This window comes from Mobula hypostoma, chromosome 17, assembly GCF_963921235.1.
Source record: "Mobula hypostoma chromosome 17, sMobHyp1.1, whole genome shotgun sequence".
Lineage (NCBI taxonomy): Eukaryota > Metazoa > Chordata > Chondrichthyes > Myliobatiformes > Myliobatidae > Mobula > Mobula hypostoma.
The window spans coordinates 22370195-22382514 of NC_086113.1; the positions used below are offsets into that span (position 1 = coordinate 22370195).

The following is a 12320-nucleotide window of genomic DNA, read 5'->3' on the forward strand; positions in this document are numbered from 1 at the left end:
AAGAGAATCTTGACTAGTTGTCTGGAAGTAATGAAAATGTAGATGAAGGTTTCACCCCAGATCAACTAACAGGTAGGTGACCTTAAAGGGGTGGGTAGATGGAGACAGTCCAAGTAAGGATCAGAAGGTGGTTGGAAGCTGATCTTGAGATTGAATACACACAAAGACTGGGAGAAGAACGGAGTTTGTGGTAGGAAAAGCAGTTTTCTGCCTTTCCAGCATTCTGAAAGAGACTGATAGGGTGGATGCTCACAAGCTGTTTCCTTTCACTGCAGTTCCAGAAATAGGGGCGTAGTCTTAGGATAAGGACTAGACAAGGAATCAGAGAGCTGTGGGGATTGACAAGCAACTGGAAAATGGATAAGGCATAGCTTCTGCCATGATCATATCGAACGGTGGGACAATGACACGAAGCTGTTTATGCTTCAGTTTATGTCTCTGTTGAGAAAGCTGGTTATCAATATAGTATCATTTTAGCAACCTTTCTTCTTGCATTGTGAAGTAGGATGTTACAGCACAACACTCCATGGAGGCTCATTGAAAGTACTATCTGATTGGTCTGATTATTCAGCTCGTGGCCCCTACCCTAGTACATCTTCCTCAATTTATACAAGTCCTTCTTGAAAGTTATTGAAACAAATTGCACCTCCCCTCTTTAATAGTGCCTTTTAGATCACAAAAGCATGATGTGCGAATTTTCACAAAGAAGAGAAAATCTGCAGATGCTGGAAATCGTACCACAGTTGTTTGTTTTGCCAGTTCCCTTTCTTACATGTCTGTTAGTACCAACAAGTCTGTTACTGGAAAACATTATTGCTTGTTGTTCAGTCAAAACTTCCGTAATTTTGAACAGCTCAGTTTAATTTTTGTTTAAAGCTTCATTTATTTGAAGGAGAATAATTCATTTTTATCCACCCACCCTATGTAACTGAAGTCTTTCAAACCTTAAACCTTGTTCCATTGTAGTAAATGACCACTATACCTTTGGATGAATAACTCCTGCAGAAAACTGATAAATATGGTATGAATATTGCTCTCTCAGTGATAAGACTTTGTGCTCCCTATTATCAGTTCCAAACTACATCTTTTTTGCTTTGTCAGTTGAAAATAAGGTTCAGAGAGGGAGTGAATCGTGTCAATGCGTTGCCTGCACCATGTAATGTTCACACAGGTTTAATACACATGCATTTCTGGACTAGATTTTAATATAGAAATCAAGAGCCAATTTCAGACTGTGCTGTCTTAATTTCCGCTATTCCCCCGCCACCATCTCAAATTACATAAGGAGATAGATTTTCTAATAATGCACAATTCTGTAAAATCTGCAAATAAGTGGAAATAAAACCGTGTATGTCATCAGTGGAAGTGAGTGAAACTTATTTTAATGCCCCCTTGTTGCTTTACTGATGCCTAAACAAACACTCTGTTAACATTCACCATGGTGTTGCAAGCAACATTCACTTACATTTACAACCTCAAGGGAAAAATCTGCCAGAATGTTGAAATACCAGCCTTTGACTCTCATAAAAGTTGTGATTCATGATGCATTTTGTGTATCCAATGTCCAGGTGGTAAGTTATCTTTATTTCACTGAAATGAAGACTTCAATTTCTTGTGATATAGGTGCCAGTGGTGACCATATTTATACTCACATGTACCCAGCTGAAAAAGAGGATTTTGCTGCTGAAGATGCATCAAGACTAGACACTTGGGTATTTAATGAAGTGAAGGTATGCACAATGTTCTGGCCAGACACACATCAACAATAAGTGTGGAGTTCCTGAGGATTTCCCAGGAAATATTTATTATCTTCTTAATAATTTTTGATCTCTTCTGCATCTAATTTTCAGGATAAAGTGACAGCATATTTTTTTAACAGTGATTTTGGTCCCACAAGTTGTAAAAATGAGATAAGTTGGCCTTGGTGTTGGGTATTTCTCTGAAGCTGGGGCTAGGCTTAAGCATGCTTTAGGGTCACAGTAGAAGAAATATTGCTGAATTGTGCAGGCTAAAATTTGTCACAAATTCCACAATTTTCTATTTTTTCTGCAACAGAACTTCTTTCAATATGCCAAGAGTAATGAAACACTTTCAAAGAAAATGAAAGAAAATCAGGTTATTTATTTCTTACACTTACTTGGCCTGGACACCAATGGACATGCTCATAGGCCAAAGTCAAGGTAATTATCTTAATCTTTTTCAAATGAAATTGCTTGCTTCCATTTCTGGCCTTTTATTTTTTTCAGCTTTCACAGCTTGTTAGATTCATATATTGTTACCTGCTTGAAAGGCTGCAAATATTTTATTATACCTCAAAAATTGTACAAAAAGTACAAAACAGAGAGTATAAAACTGAGCTGAAATTTAATAACATAAAAATAGCTGGAAGCTATTGCAAGGATAAGTATCACCTACCATGGTAATATGGTTTATGATTTGATGTTCAGAACAGAGTGTGGGTGTTTTGCTATATATGTATTCAAAATATATCATTACACAAAATACTCTCAGTGGCCACTTTATTAGGTACACCCGTACACCTCGTTAATGCCATTATCTAATCAGGCAATCATGTGGTAGCAACTCAATGCAGACATGGTCAAAAGGTTCAGTTGTTGTTCCAACAAACATCAGAATGGGGAAGAGATGTGATCAGCAGTCATTTGAAGTCAAGATCACTTGGATCATATTTCTTCCCCATTCTGATGTTTGCTCTGAACAACAGCTGAACCTCTTGGCCATATCTGCATGCTTTTCCGCATTGTGTTGCTGCCACTTAACTGGCTGATTAGCTATTTGCATTAACGAGCATGTGTACATAATAATCTGGCTACTGAGTGCATCTCATGTCCTGAAAGCAAGATATTCAATTTATTTTGTTTTATAATCTTATCCACGCGGGGAGAACTCAAACTCACAAATACTGTAGTTTAACTTCCATCAGTACTAAGGATTGCAATGACTTTTTCAGCCAAAATGTACTGCTGTGCCCTTGTCGAAGCAGAATGCGCTGTCATTTTGTTTTTATGGCTGTTCCATCTGCAAATAGGAAGAAATTTCCCCCATGCAACAGATCCATGATATTTACCCCAATTATTATGTCTCCTCAAAAAAAGTCTGGTTTTCATCATAAGTACGATACAATCTACCGGCAATAAAATACAGAGCAGCAATCGTGACTATATAGCTGACTGTGATGTAGTGGCATCTGCAGCAGACTTCCAGGCGAGTGGTCCTGGTTTCAAATCCAGCTGACTGCTTCCACGCTTTCCATCTGTGCTGGGTTGAGCATTGAGCTAGCAACTGGGCCTCGTAAAAAAAAAAGTCAAAAGTGCGAAAGGAAAGGCAAGGTTGTCACCCGATGTTTTTCTGTGCCATGCGACACTTTAGAAAAAAACCTATTGGTCTTGAATGTCCAAAGCTATTAGTTGAATGTTATTGTTAGCGAATGGACAGATGTTGGATTTTGTTACAGCCTATCAACTTTACTCAGCACCTTTGATAAGATGATAAGCACTAGGTGCTGTCTGCCTACTTCCATGGCTGGCAAAGCCATAGCTCACGTTCTCATGATGACATGTGCAAACATTTTGTTGAAACATGTCATGCAGTGCCACCTTTCAAATCTTTAAGCCCCACCAATAGTAAAAGGATACAGAATGAATATCTTCACTGCCAAATGAATCAGCGTATGAGTTTTTACACCCTGAGGGTAGTGAGTTATTTTCACAGGAAAAGCCTCATATTTGCAACTAGCTAGATGGTTGCGAGAACACTTGACACTGGATGATGAATTTTGAAGTACTCCTAGACCTAATGTACACATCAGTATTTGGATAGTAAATAGTTACAATAACAACACTATTTTTATTATTAACAAAATAATGAATGTGCATAAGTAAGCAACAGGACTCATCCCTTTTCATCAATGTCCATAATTATTGTTGCTAATTCATTAACTAATAATCATCTTTGCTCAAATTTATCAGGGAACATGAGAGAAATGTTTAGAAGGTTATCACCAATTTGGGCACATGTTCTCAAGACTGTTTGTCACCACTGTGATAGACTGTGCACTCAGTGGCACATCATTACTTGCAGGAGTGGAATCTGGTGTGATCTTCCACTGATACAGCCCAGCCACTTCAAGGTTCGACGTATTTTGCATTCAGAGATGCTCTTTGGCACACCACTGCTATAATGCATGTTTATTTGCCTTCCTTTCAAGGGGAATAGAATATAAAAGCAAGGAGATAATGCTGAGGTTTTATAAGACACTAGTCAGGCCACACTTGGAGTACTGTCAACAGTTTTGGGCCCCATATCTCAGAAAGGATGTGTTGTCATTGGAGAGGGTCCAGAGGAGGTTCACGAGGATGATTCTGGGAATGAAGGGGTTAACATATGAGGATTGTTTGGCAGCTTTGAGCCTGAACTCACTGGAATTTAGAAGAATGCGGGAGGATCTCATAGAACCCTACCAAATGTTGAAAGGAATATACAGGGTGGATGTGGAGAGGATGTTTCCCGTGGTGGGGGTGTCCAGAACTAGAGGGCACAGCCTCAAAACTGAGGGGCGACCCTTTAGAACAGAGGTAAGGTGGAATTTTTTTCAGTCAGAGGGTAGTGAATCTGTGGAGTGCTCTGCCACAGACAGTTGTGGAGGCCTAGACCGTGGGGATATTTAAAGTGAAAATTGACAGTTTCCTGATGGGTCAGGGCATCAAAGGTTATGGCAAGACGGCAGGTATAGGGGATCATCCATGATGCAATGGCGGAGCAGACACAATAGGTTGAACAGCCTAATTCTGTTCCTGTGTCTTATGGTCTTAACTCTAATATTACTTTATAGAATGATCATGGAGTTATTTAACATGGAAACAGACCCTTCAGCCCAACTGGTCCTTGCTGACCAAGATGCTCCATCCATGCTAGTCCCATTTGCCAACATTTTCTAAACCTATCCAATCTGTGAACCTGTCCAAATGTCTTTTAAAAGTTGGTGTTGCGCTTGCTTTAACCTATTGAAACCACTCTTAGTGTAAAACCAAAACGTTGCCCCTCAAGTTCCTATTAAATGTTTCCTTCTTTCCTTAAAATCATGTCCTCTGTCCTTGGTTCCCTAAGCCTGGGAAAACAACTGAGCGCATCGACTTTATCTATGCCCCACATGATTTTATACTGTAATATTATCTTTCGTTTTCTTGCAGTCCAAGGAATAAAGGCTTAATCTGTCAGATCTTTCCCTTTATCTCTATCCCTCAAATTCTGGCAACATCCTTTTATATTTTTTCTGCTCTCTTTCTAATTTAAAAGCATATTTTCTATAGCAGGGTGACCCAAGACTCCCAATTGCAGCCTCACCAATGTCCTGTACAACTGAATATCACCTTACTACTCAATGACCTGACTTATGAAGATCAGCATCTCAAAAGCCTTTTTGGCCATCTTCTCTACCCGTGAGTCCATTTTCACCGAGTCATGCACTGTAAGGTCCCCCTGTGTTACTCCTCAGGGCCCTACTATTCACCATGAAAGCCCTACCTGGATTTGACTTCTCAAAATGTCACACCTTGCACTTACTCAAACTAAACCCTTTGGCCCACTTATAAAGCTGATCATTATCCCCCTGTAATTCTTGTTAACTTTCTTCAGTGTCCACTATACCACATGTTTCGTCTCCTAGCAGTGACCACAGAGGCTCACCACCAAGGAACGACCTTCCACTGTCACCCTCTGCTTTCTGTCATCAAGACTGTTCCCTTTCCAATCAAACAGCTCTCCTGATTTCATGCGATTTAACTTTCCCGAGCAGCCAATGCATGGTGTTGAGTTTTTCATTTGCATTTCCGTGATGATTTTGCCTGTTCTTTATGGGTATGAATTGCAGTGCAAAATGCTGAAGCACTTCCTTATAATAAGCATCAAGGGACGGTTTTACCTTTATCCTTCATTGTGGAAAAAATGTTTTCCAGCTTTCCAGTAGAAGTTAAATGATGGAAAAAGCAGTCACCTTCCCAGTGTTTCTGAGAGCAGATCAGTGATGAAGAGGCTGTTGTGAGAAAGCTGCTTTGGTGGCAGTCCATTGTTCCAGCTAATGAGCAAACCTGATGTTCACAGAATTGTGAAAATTTATGATACAGAATGAAGTGCATCCTCTGTCGTTAACCCCAATTCCTGTTTCTCGGGCAGTATTTTTGTAGTTTCTAACTCTTATTGTTTTTTATTTAAATATAGTGAGTTTTTAGTTACCAAGTTCCACATTACTCCTTGTTGTTTCTGGGTTCCAAAGAAAGCTTCCCCAGCTGAGCTGATCTCTCCTCCCACTTGGCTAATCAGCAGTATCTTTGCAGATTATTTCAGTGCTGTCTTTTGTGCTATCATTGTTACCATTTCTGAGCATCATATTTGTGGATGTTGCACTACTACGCAGGATTTTCATCCTTTTCCTTTCTACTTCCTCATTCGAAATGAAATGCAACTTTGGAATTTGAAAGTAACTACAACACCGGTGAACGTTGGCATTTGCTGAAGAGATGGTTTTGGAAAAGCATTTTATTTTTCTGAGCACATTTAGTTTTTAGTTGCTGCTTTCCCATTGAGGGAGTGGAATCCAAACAGGAATAATCCAGGTTCTTTCTAGTGTTTGTGGTATTGTACTGTAGCTCCTTCTGTGTCACACTGTTTATGCAAAGTCTGAGGTCAGTGAGGGTGAAGTGCAACTCGGAAATTGGCAACACATTCACCTGAAATACTGTCATTCTGATCAGTAGAGGAGGAAAAGCTATAATATGTACTTAATGGAATATTTCAGGAAAATTTTGAGATATAAATTTCAAGTATTATTAGTGGGTTGAAGTGATATGGTAAGTTACTTCTAATGGTGGATCAGTAACCTGAAATGTCTGTGACATATGGAGCTCTTTGCATTGTACCCTTGTCCTGTAATTTGAAAGCATTGACAGCTCTGTATACCTGGTACAGCAGTTTCTCCGTTGCTGGGGATACTGATTAAAGAACTCAAAATCCAACTGATTTTTTTTTTGTAGCGCACATAATTTTGTAAATTAGGACACCACATGCCAGTCCATAAAGTGTTTGTGATTAATAGGTTTCTTGAATCTGATTTACTGGAAAAGTGTTAGTAGGTGTGATTTTACTGGAAGGTTAAGTTGTCTTTCCCCGCATTATATTCATCAAAGCTACAGTGGGATCAAGTGTTCATTAGTTCTTTTTGGCTCTGTTTGAGTGTCTGCTCTATTATTATTTAAGGCTGCATGCTCCTACTGAACTGTCTAAAACAGGGTTTCCCAACCTGGAGTTCACTGTCCTCTTGGTTTATAGTAGGGGTCCATAACACTAAAAAGGTTGGGAACCCCTGGTCTAAAATCTAGTAGATGTTTTATTCCGACTGAACCAAAGCTTGTGTTGTTAAAGTTGAAAATTCCATTTCAAACTGCATGTATCATCTAGTTCCTGTACTCGAGCATTTGAAGTTGTGCAATAGAACTACTGTTCTGTAATTTACAGAATATCAGATTGCTATTCAGAATTTTTATACGCTATGCTAGCTTTTGTTGTACTTTCTGGATTTTTATTCATCTGAATACATTGACAAAAGACATTTGGCTAACAGGTTTGTTTTTTAAGAAGCCAATTGCTTTTCCATTCTGCTGTTGTCAGGTCCTGTTACATATTCTCCTCTCTAACTATCGATCACATATTTGTGCTACCTTAAAGCTTTATTTGACGCAAGTACATTGAAACATTGAAATATACAATAAAACGCATTATTTGTGTCAATGACCAATACAGTCCGAGGATGTGCTGGGGGCAGCCTGCAAGTGTTGCCGTGCTTTCAGAGCTAACATGCCCACAACTTACTGACCCTCACTAACCTGTATGTCTTTGTGATGTTTGTGGGGCGGTGGGGGGGGGGGGAGATCTGGAGCACTCAGGGGTCACATACAAATATGAGTATGTACAAATATTTTACAGGCAGTGGTGAGAATTGAACCCCGATCACTGGCACTGTAAAGCATTACATTACCGATACATTACTGAGCTGCCACCGCTACTTTCTCCTTCCACCTCCCAGTATCGTTCAGCTCCTCCTAGCCTCAGCTCATTTGCTGAAGATTGACATTTCCAATGTAATTTTGGTTGGCGTTCCTATTCTTCCTTCCATAAACTCCAAAACTCTGCCGCCAGTATCCTGATTTCTTTGTCCAGCTCAGCCAATACCCATGTGCTTTCTGACTAACGTTGGCATGTTTCCCTATCTTTTCAGTCTGTATCAAGATATCAATGCAGATCTCCTGCATCCCTTCAAGATCTCAATGCTCCTCACTTTTGGTCTTTTTGTCACTCTGATTTCAATCGTTCCACCGCTGATGACCATGTCTTTGACGGCCAAAAATCCTAGCTCTGGAATTCCATTCTGAAACCACTCTATCTCTTCCACTCACTCTTTCTCTCTTTCCTTTTAAAAAAAAAACATGAGTTGGCCACATAGCCCCTCAAACCTGTTAAGCTTCATGGTGAACTTTTCTGCCCATTCCACATGTCTCTTAATTCCTTGATCTTTTCAAAAACATATCTATTTACTCTTTAAATACCCCCAGTGATCTTGCCTTCACAATCCTCTGGGGTAGAGAATTCAGGAGGTAGACCACCATTCATGAAAAGAAATTCCTACTCACCACAGTTTTGATCAATTTCCCCCTTGTACCATGTCCCCTCATTCAAGACCCTCCACTGGTGGACACATGTTGACAATGACCTTGTCATGCCTTATTAGAATTTTATGTTTCAATAAGATCACCAGTTGTTCTTCTGAACAAGGGATACTGATCCAACTATTTTAAATTGATAGGAAACTCTTATCTCAGGAATTAACCCAGTGAATCTCTTTTGGAGTCTCCAATGATGGTTTAAGCTTTAAGTAAGAGGAACTTTGACCAACCTTTTGCTATCCGCCCTAATGTTACTTCATGTGACTCCTTGTTAAATTATATTGATAAGGCACTTACGGAGGACTCTGCTGTGCTTATCTACTTTTTTAAGGCTATTGACAATTTGCTGTTCCTAACTGCTGAATCTGATCGTTTGATTATACAGTGAATACAAGGAAAATATTCGAACAGTAGATAAAGGTATCCAAGAAGTTGTATCTGTCATTGAAGATTTCTATGAAAATGATAAGAAAACTGCCTTTATCTACACATCTGATCATGGGATGACAGAATGGGGTAAGAGCATTGATGTGTCTTGGTTAATGATATTTTTATTACAGCAAAATTAAATTTATTTACATCTAGTTTATTTGCACAACTACAGTGAGATGCAGACACAATTTAAAAGTTTGTTTACAGCAGAATCAGAGGCACATAATTCAAATGACATATGAAATATAAATTATATGTAAGTTTCTGAACAGTGAAGAAAAAGATGGCAAAGCAAGAGAATAGTGCAAAGAAAACCCCAGGGACGATGATAGTGCAGAGGCAGTGTTCCATTGTTGAGGTAGGGTGTTAACAATGTGCAGGTCTGTTTAAGAGCCTGATGGTTGTAGGAATTGTAGCTGTTCCTGGACCTTGTGGTGAGGGACTTTAGGCTACTGTACCTCTTGCTTGATGATGACGAGAAGGTGGCAAGATTTGGCTGGATGGGGATTTAATCTATCATAGGTGGGTGATATCAGTTTTTTTCAAGAAACTGCACCTGCAGGTGATCCTGACAGCTTGCTGTTGCAATAGCAATGGCTCACTCTTGCTCAGCATTTAATGCAATGTGATCACCAGTCAGCTGATTTTAAACTATTTTTCAGAATTTTTAGAGTAGCGGTTTGCATTCACCACCAGGTGGTGATACACCCATGTGTGTGCATGGTTTTTTTGGAGAATGATGGCTACCTTTGTAAAGGATGAGGAATACATTAACCAGCAGACAAAATCCCATACCAGTTGAATATTTTAATTACTCTATTTTACTTATTATACTTTTGGAGGAAGATTAAAGCGAATAATGTCTGGAATTAAAGTTCTCCCAGGACTGACATTCAGCAAACAGTTAGGATCAACCAGTTATCAAAACTACTATTTGTAGTGTATGTACAATAGGGTGGGTGGGCAGAGGGGCTTAATATGTAAACAGCATTGAGTGACCTCGTCCTGCCCATTTACAATGATTTGCATTTATTCACATCTGCGCTGTGGTTCAGTTGTGACACTACTGGGGGCTTCAACAAAACGTTTAGACTGATTCCAGTGCTGTTCTGACCTTCTATCACAGCTTTCGCTCCCTATCCCCGCACCTATAGGTGTAAATTGGAGACAGCAAAATAAAATGAGCTTGGGTGCTATCAATGAAAGCCATTTCACGTCACTGTGTGGAAGAAAGAACTTTTCGTTCTGAAGACGTTCTCGTGTGTGTGAAAAATTGCCAAAGATCAGATGGGGGAAAAAGATATGCTCAGTGTCTTTATAAGTTAGCCAGAGCCGAGTCCCTTATGACAATACATCTTGGTCATCAGAAAAATGTCTTAATTCCTGATTTCTTTGTTGATGTAGGTTCCCACGGTGCAGGGCACCCTTCAGAAACCCTCACCCCACTTGTTACATGGGGAGCTGGAATAAATGGGCCTCAGCCAGGTTCAAACCAACAGTTTCAGGATAATTTTCTACAAGGTATGGTTAGTTTCATTTAATGTTAGTATTTATAAGCTGGTCTTCTTGATAAAAGAAAAATCTGCATTTGAATTATGCCAAAGATGCCTGCAAATACTTGACGCTCAGCCTGTAAATGCTCAAGACCCAGTTTAGTCAATACTGCAATATGAAAAATTTTACTGAGTGCTGTCTGCTTTTAAACAATCAGTGTACATGGTGAAGAATTGTGAAATATTCACAACTTCCTGCTTACAGGTTTTGGGCAATATTGCTGTTGTGATACCATCGTTACCAACATTGAAACCACTTTAAAAGTATTGCATTGGCACTTTAATGTGTTGGGACCATGTAATTATTGCAAATCTTTTCATACTGATCTGAGCTAAAATTTAGGGGATGAAAAGAAGAACAACATGGTGGAAAAGTTTCAAAGGTTTCAAAGTTACACTTAATATCAGAGAAATGTATACAATTACATCCTGAAATTCTTTTTCTATGCAGCCACCCAAGAAAACAGGAGTGCCCCAAAGAATGAATGACGGCTAAGTATTAGAACCCCAAAGTCCCCCCAGTTTCCCCCTCCCACGTGTAAGTAGCTGCAAAGCAACAATCCTCCCTCCCCCACCAGCAAAAAGAAAAGCATTGGTGCCCCCCCCCCACCGAGCACTCAAGCATGCAGCAAAGCATTAATAAAGATAACTCAAAGACTACTCGTTCACCCAGTATTCGTGATATCACAGGCTCTCTCTCTCCCTAATAAGGGAAAAAGAAGTGTCTCCGTTTCACTTCACAAAGTGTTAACTTTAGAAATGCTTTGGTTTAGTGGGATTAGGTCATTGTAATGAAAAACTGATATGAAATCAGAATAACATTTTGCGTGTATGTACTGGGGAAATAATAAGATGAGACGATAATATAAACTGAAGTGATGAAGACCTTTGCCTTGGTTGGATATGTGTTCAGTACATGTAGGCGTCAGTGAGGTAGGAGACCAGCCACGATCTTATTAAATGATAGAGCAGGCGCTAGAGGCTAAATGGTTTATTTCTGCTTCTGGGGTTTTTTATGTTCTCAGTGTCACAGATAATTATTTCCTTTATCAATTGGCAAACACCACCATGAAAGTTGGGTTCGAATGCTCAAAATTAATGAAGTAATCAGATATTGGCTCACTTTATAGCAGCAGATGTAAATAGTATGATGTATCTGAAGCAACACACATCAAAATTGCTGGTGAACGCAGCAGGCCAGGCAGCATCTCTAGGAAGAGGTACAGTCGACGTTTTGGGCCGAGACCCTTCGTCAGGACTAACTGAAGGAAGAGCTAGTAAGAGATTTGAAAATGGGAGGGGGAGGGGGAGATCCAAAATGATTGGAGAAGATAGGAGGGGGAGGGATGGAGCCAATAGCTGGACAGTTGATTGGCAAAGGGGATATGAGAGGATCATGGGACAGGAGGTCCAGGAAGAAGGAAAAGGGGCAGGGGGGGAAAATCCCAGAGGATGGGCAAGGGGTATAGTCAGAGGGACAGAGGGAGAAAAAGGAGAGAGAGAGAAAGAGTGTGTGTGTATATAAGTAAATAATGGATAGGGTACGAGGGGGAGGTGGGGCATTAGCGGAAGTTAGAGAAGTCAGTTTTCATGCCATCAG

General features: G+C 39.8%; 1 protein-coding gene across 4 annotated transcripts in view; it reads left to right on the forward strand.

Moving 5' to 3' along the window:
• Nucleotides 1-12320, forward strand: part of pign (phosphatidylinositol glycan anchor biosynthesis, class N) — a 150758-nt gene that overhangs the window by 31317 nt on the left and 107121 nt on the right. For all 4 annotated transcript variants that reach the window (XR_010020749.1, XM_063069652.1, XM_063069653.1 and 1 more), the window contains exons 5-8: nucleotides 1624-1730; nucleotides 2056-2180; nucleotides 9121-9251; nucleotides 10572-10688. Coding sequence is in view for 3 of the 4 variants with exons in the window: in XM_063069652.1 (XP_062925722.1) it covers nucleotides 1624-1730; nucleotides 2056-2180; nucleotides 9121-9251; nucleotides 10572-10688 (480 nt within the window). In the remaining variant the exon portion in view is untranslated. The remainder of the gene's footprint in view (nucleotides 1-1623; nucleotides 1731-2055; nucleotides 2181-9120; nucleotides 9252-10571; nucleotides 10689-12320) is intronic.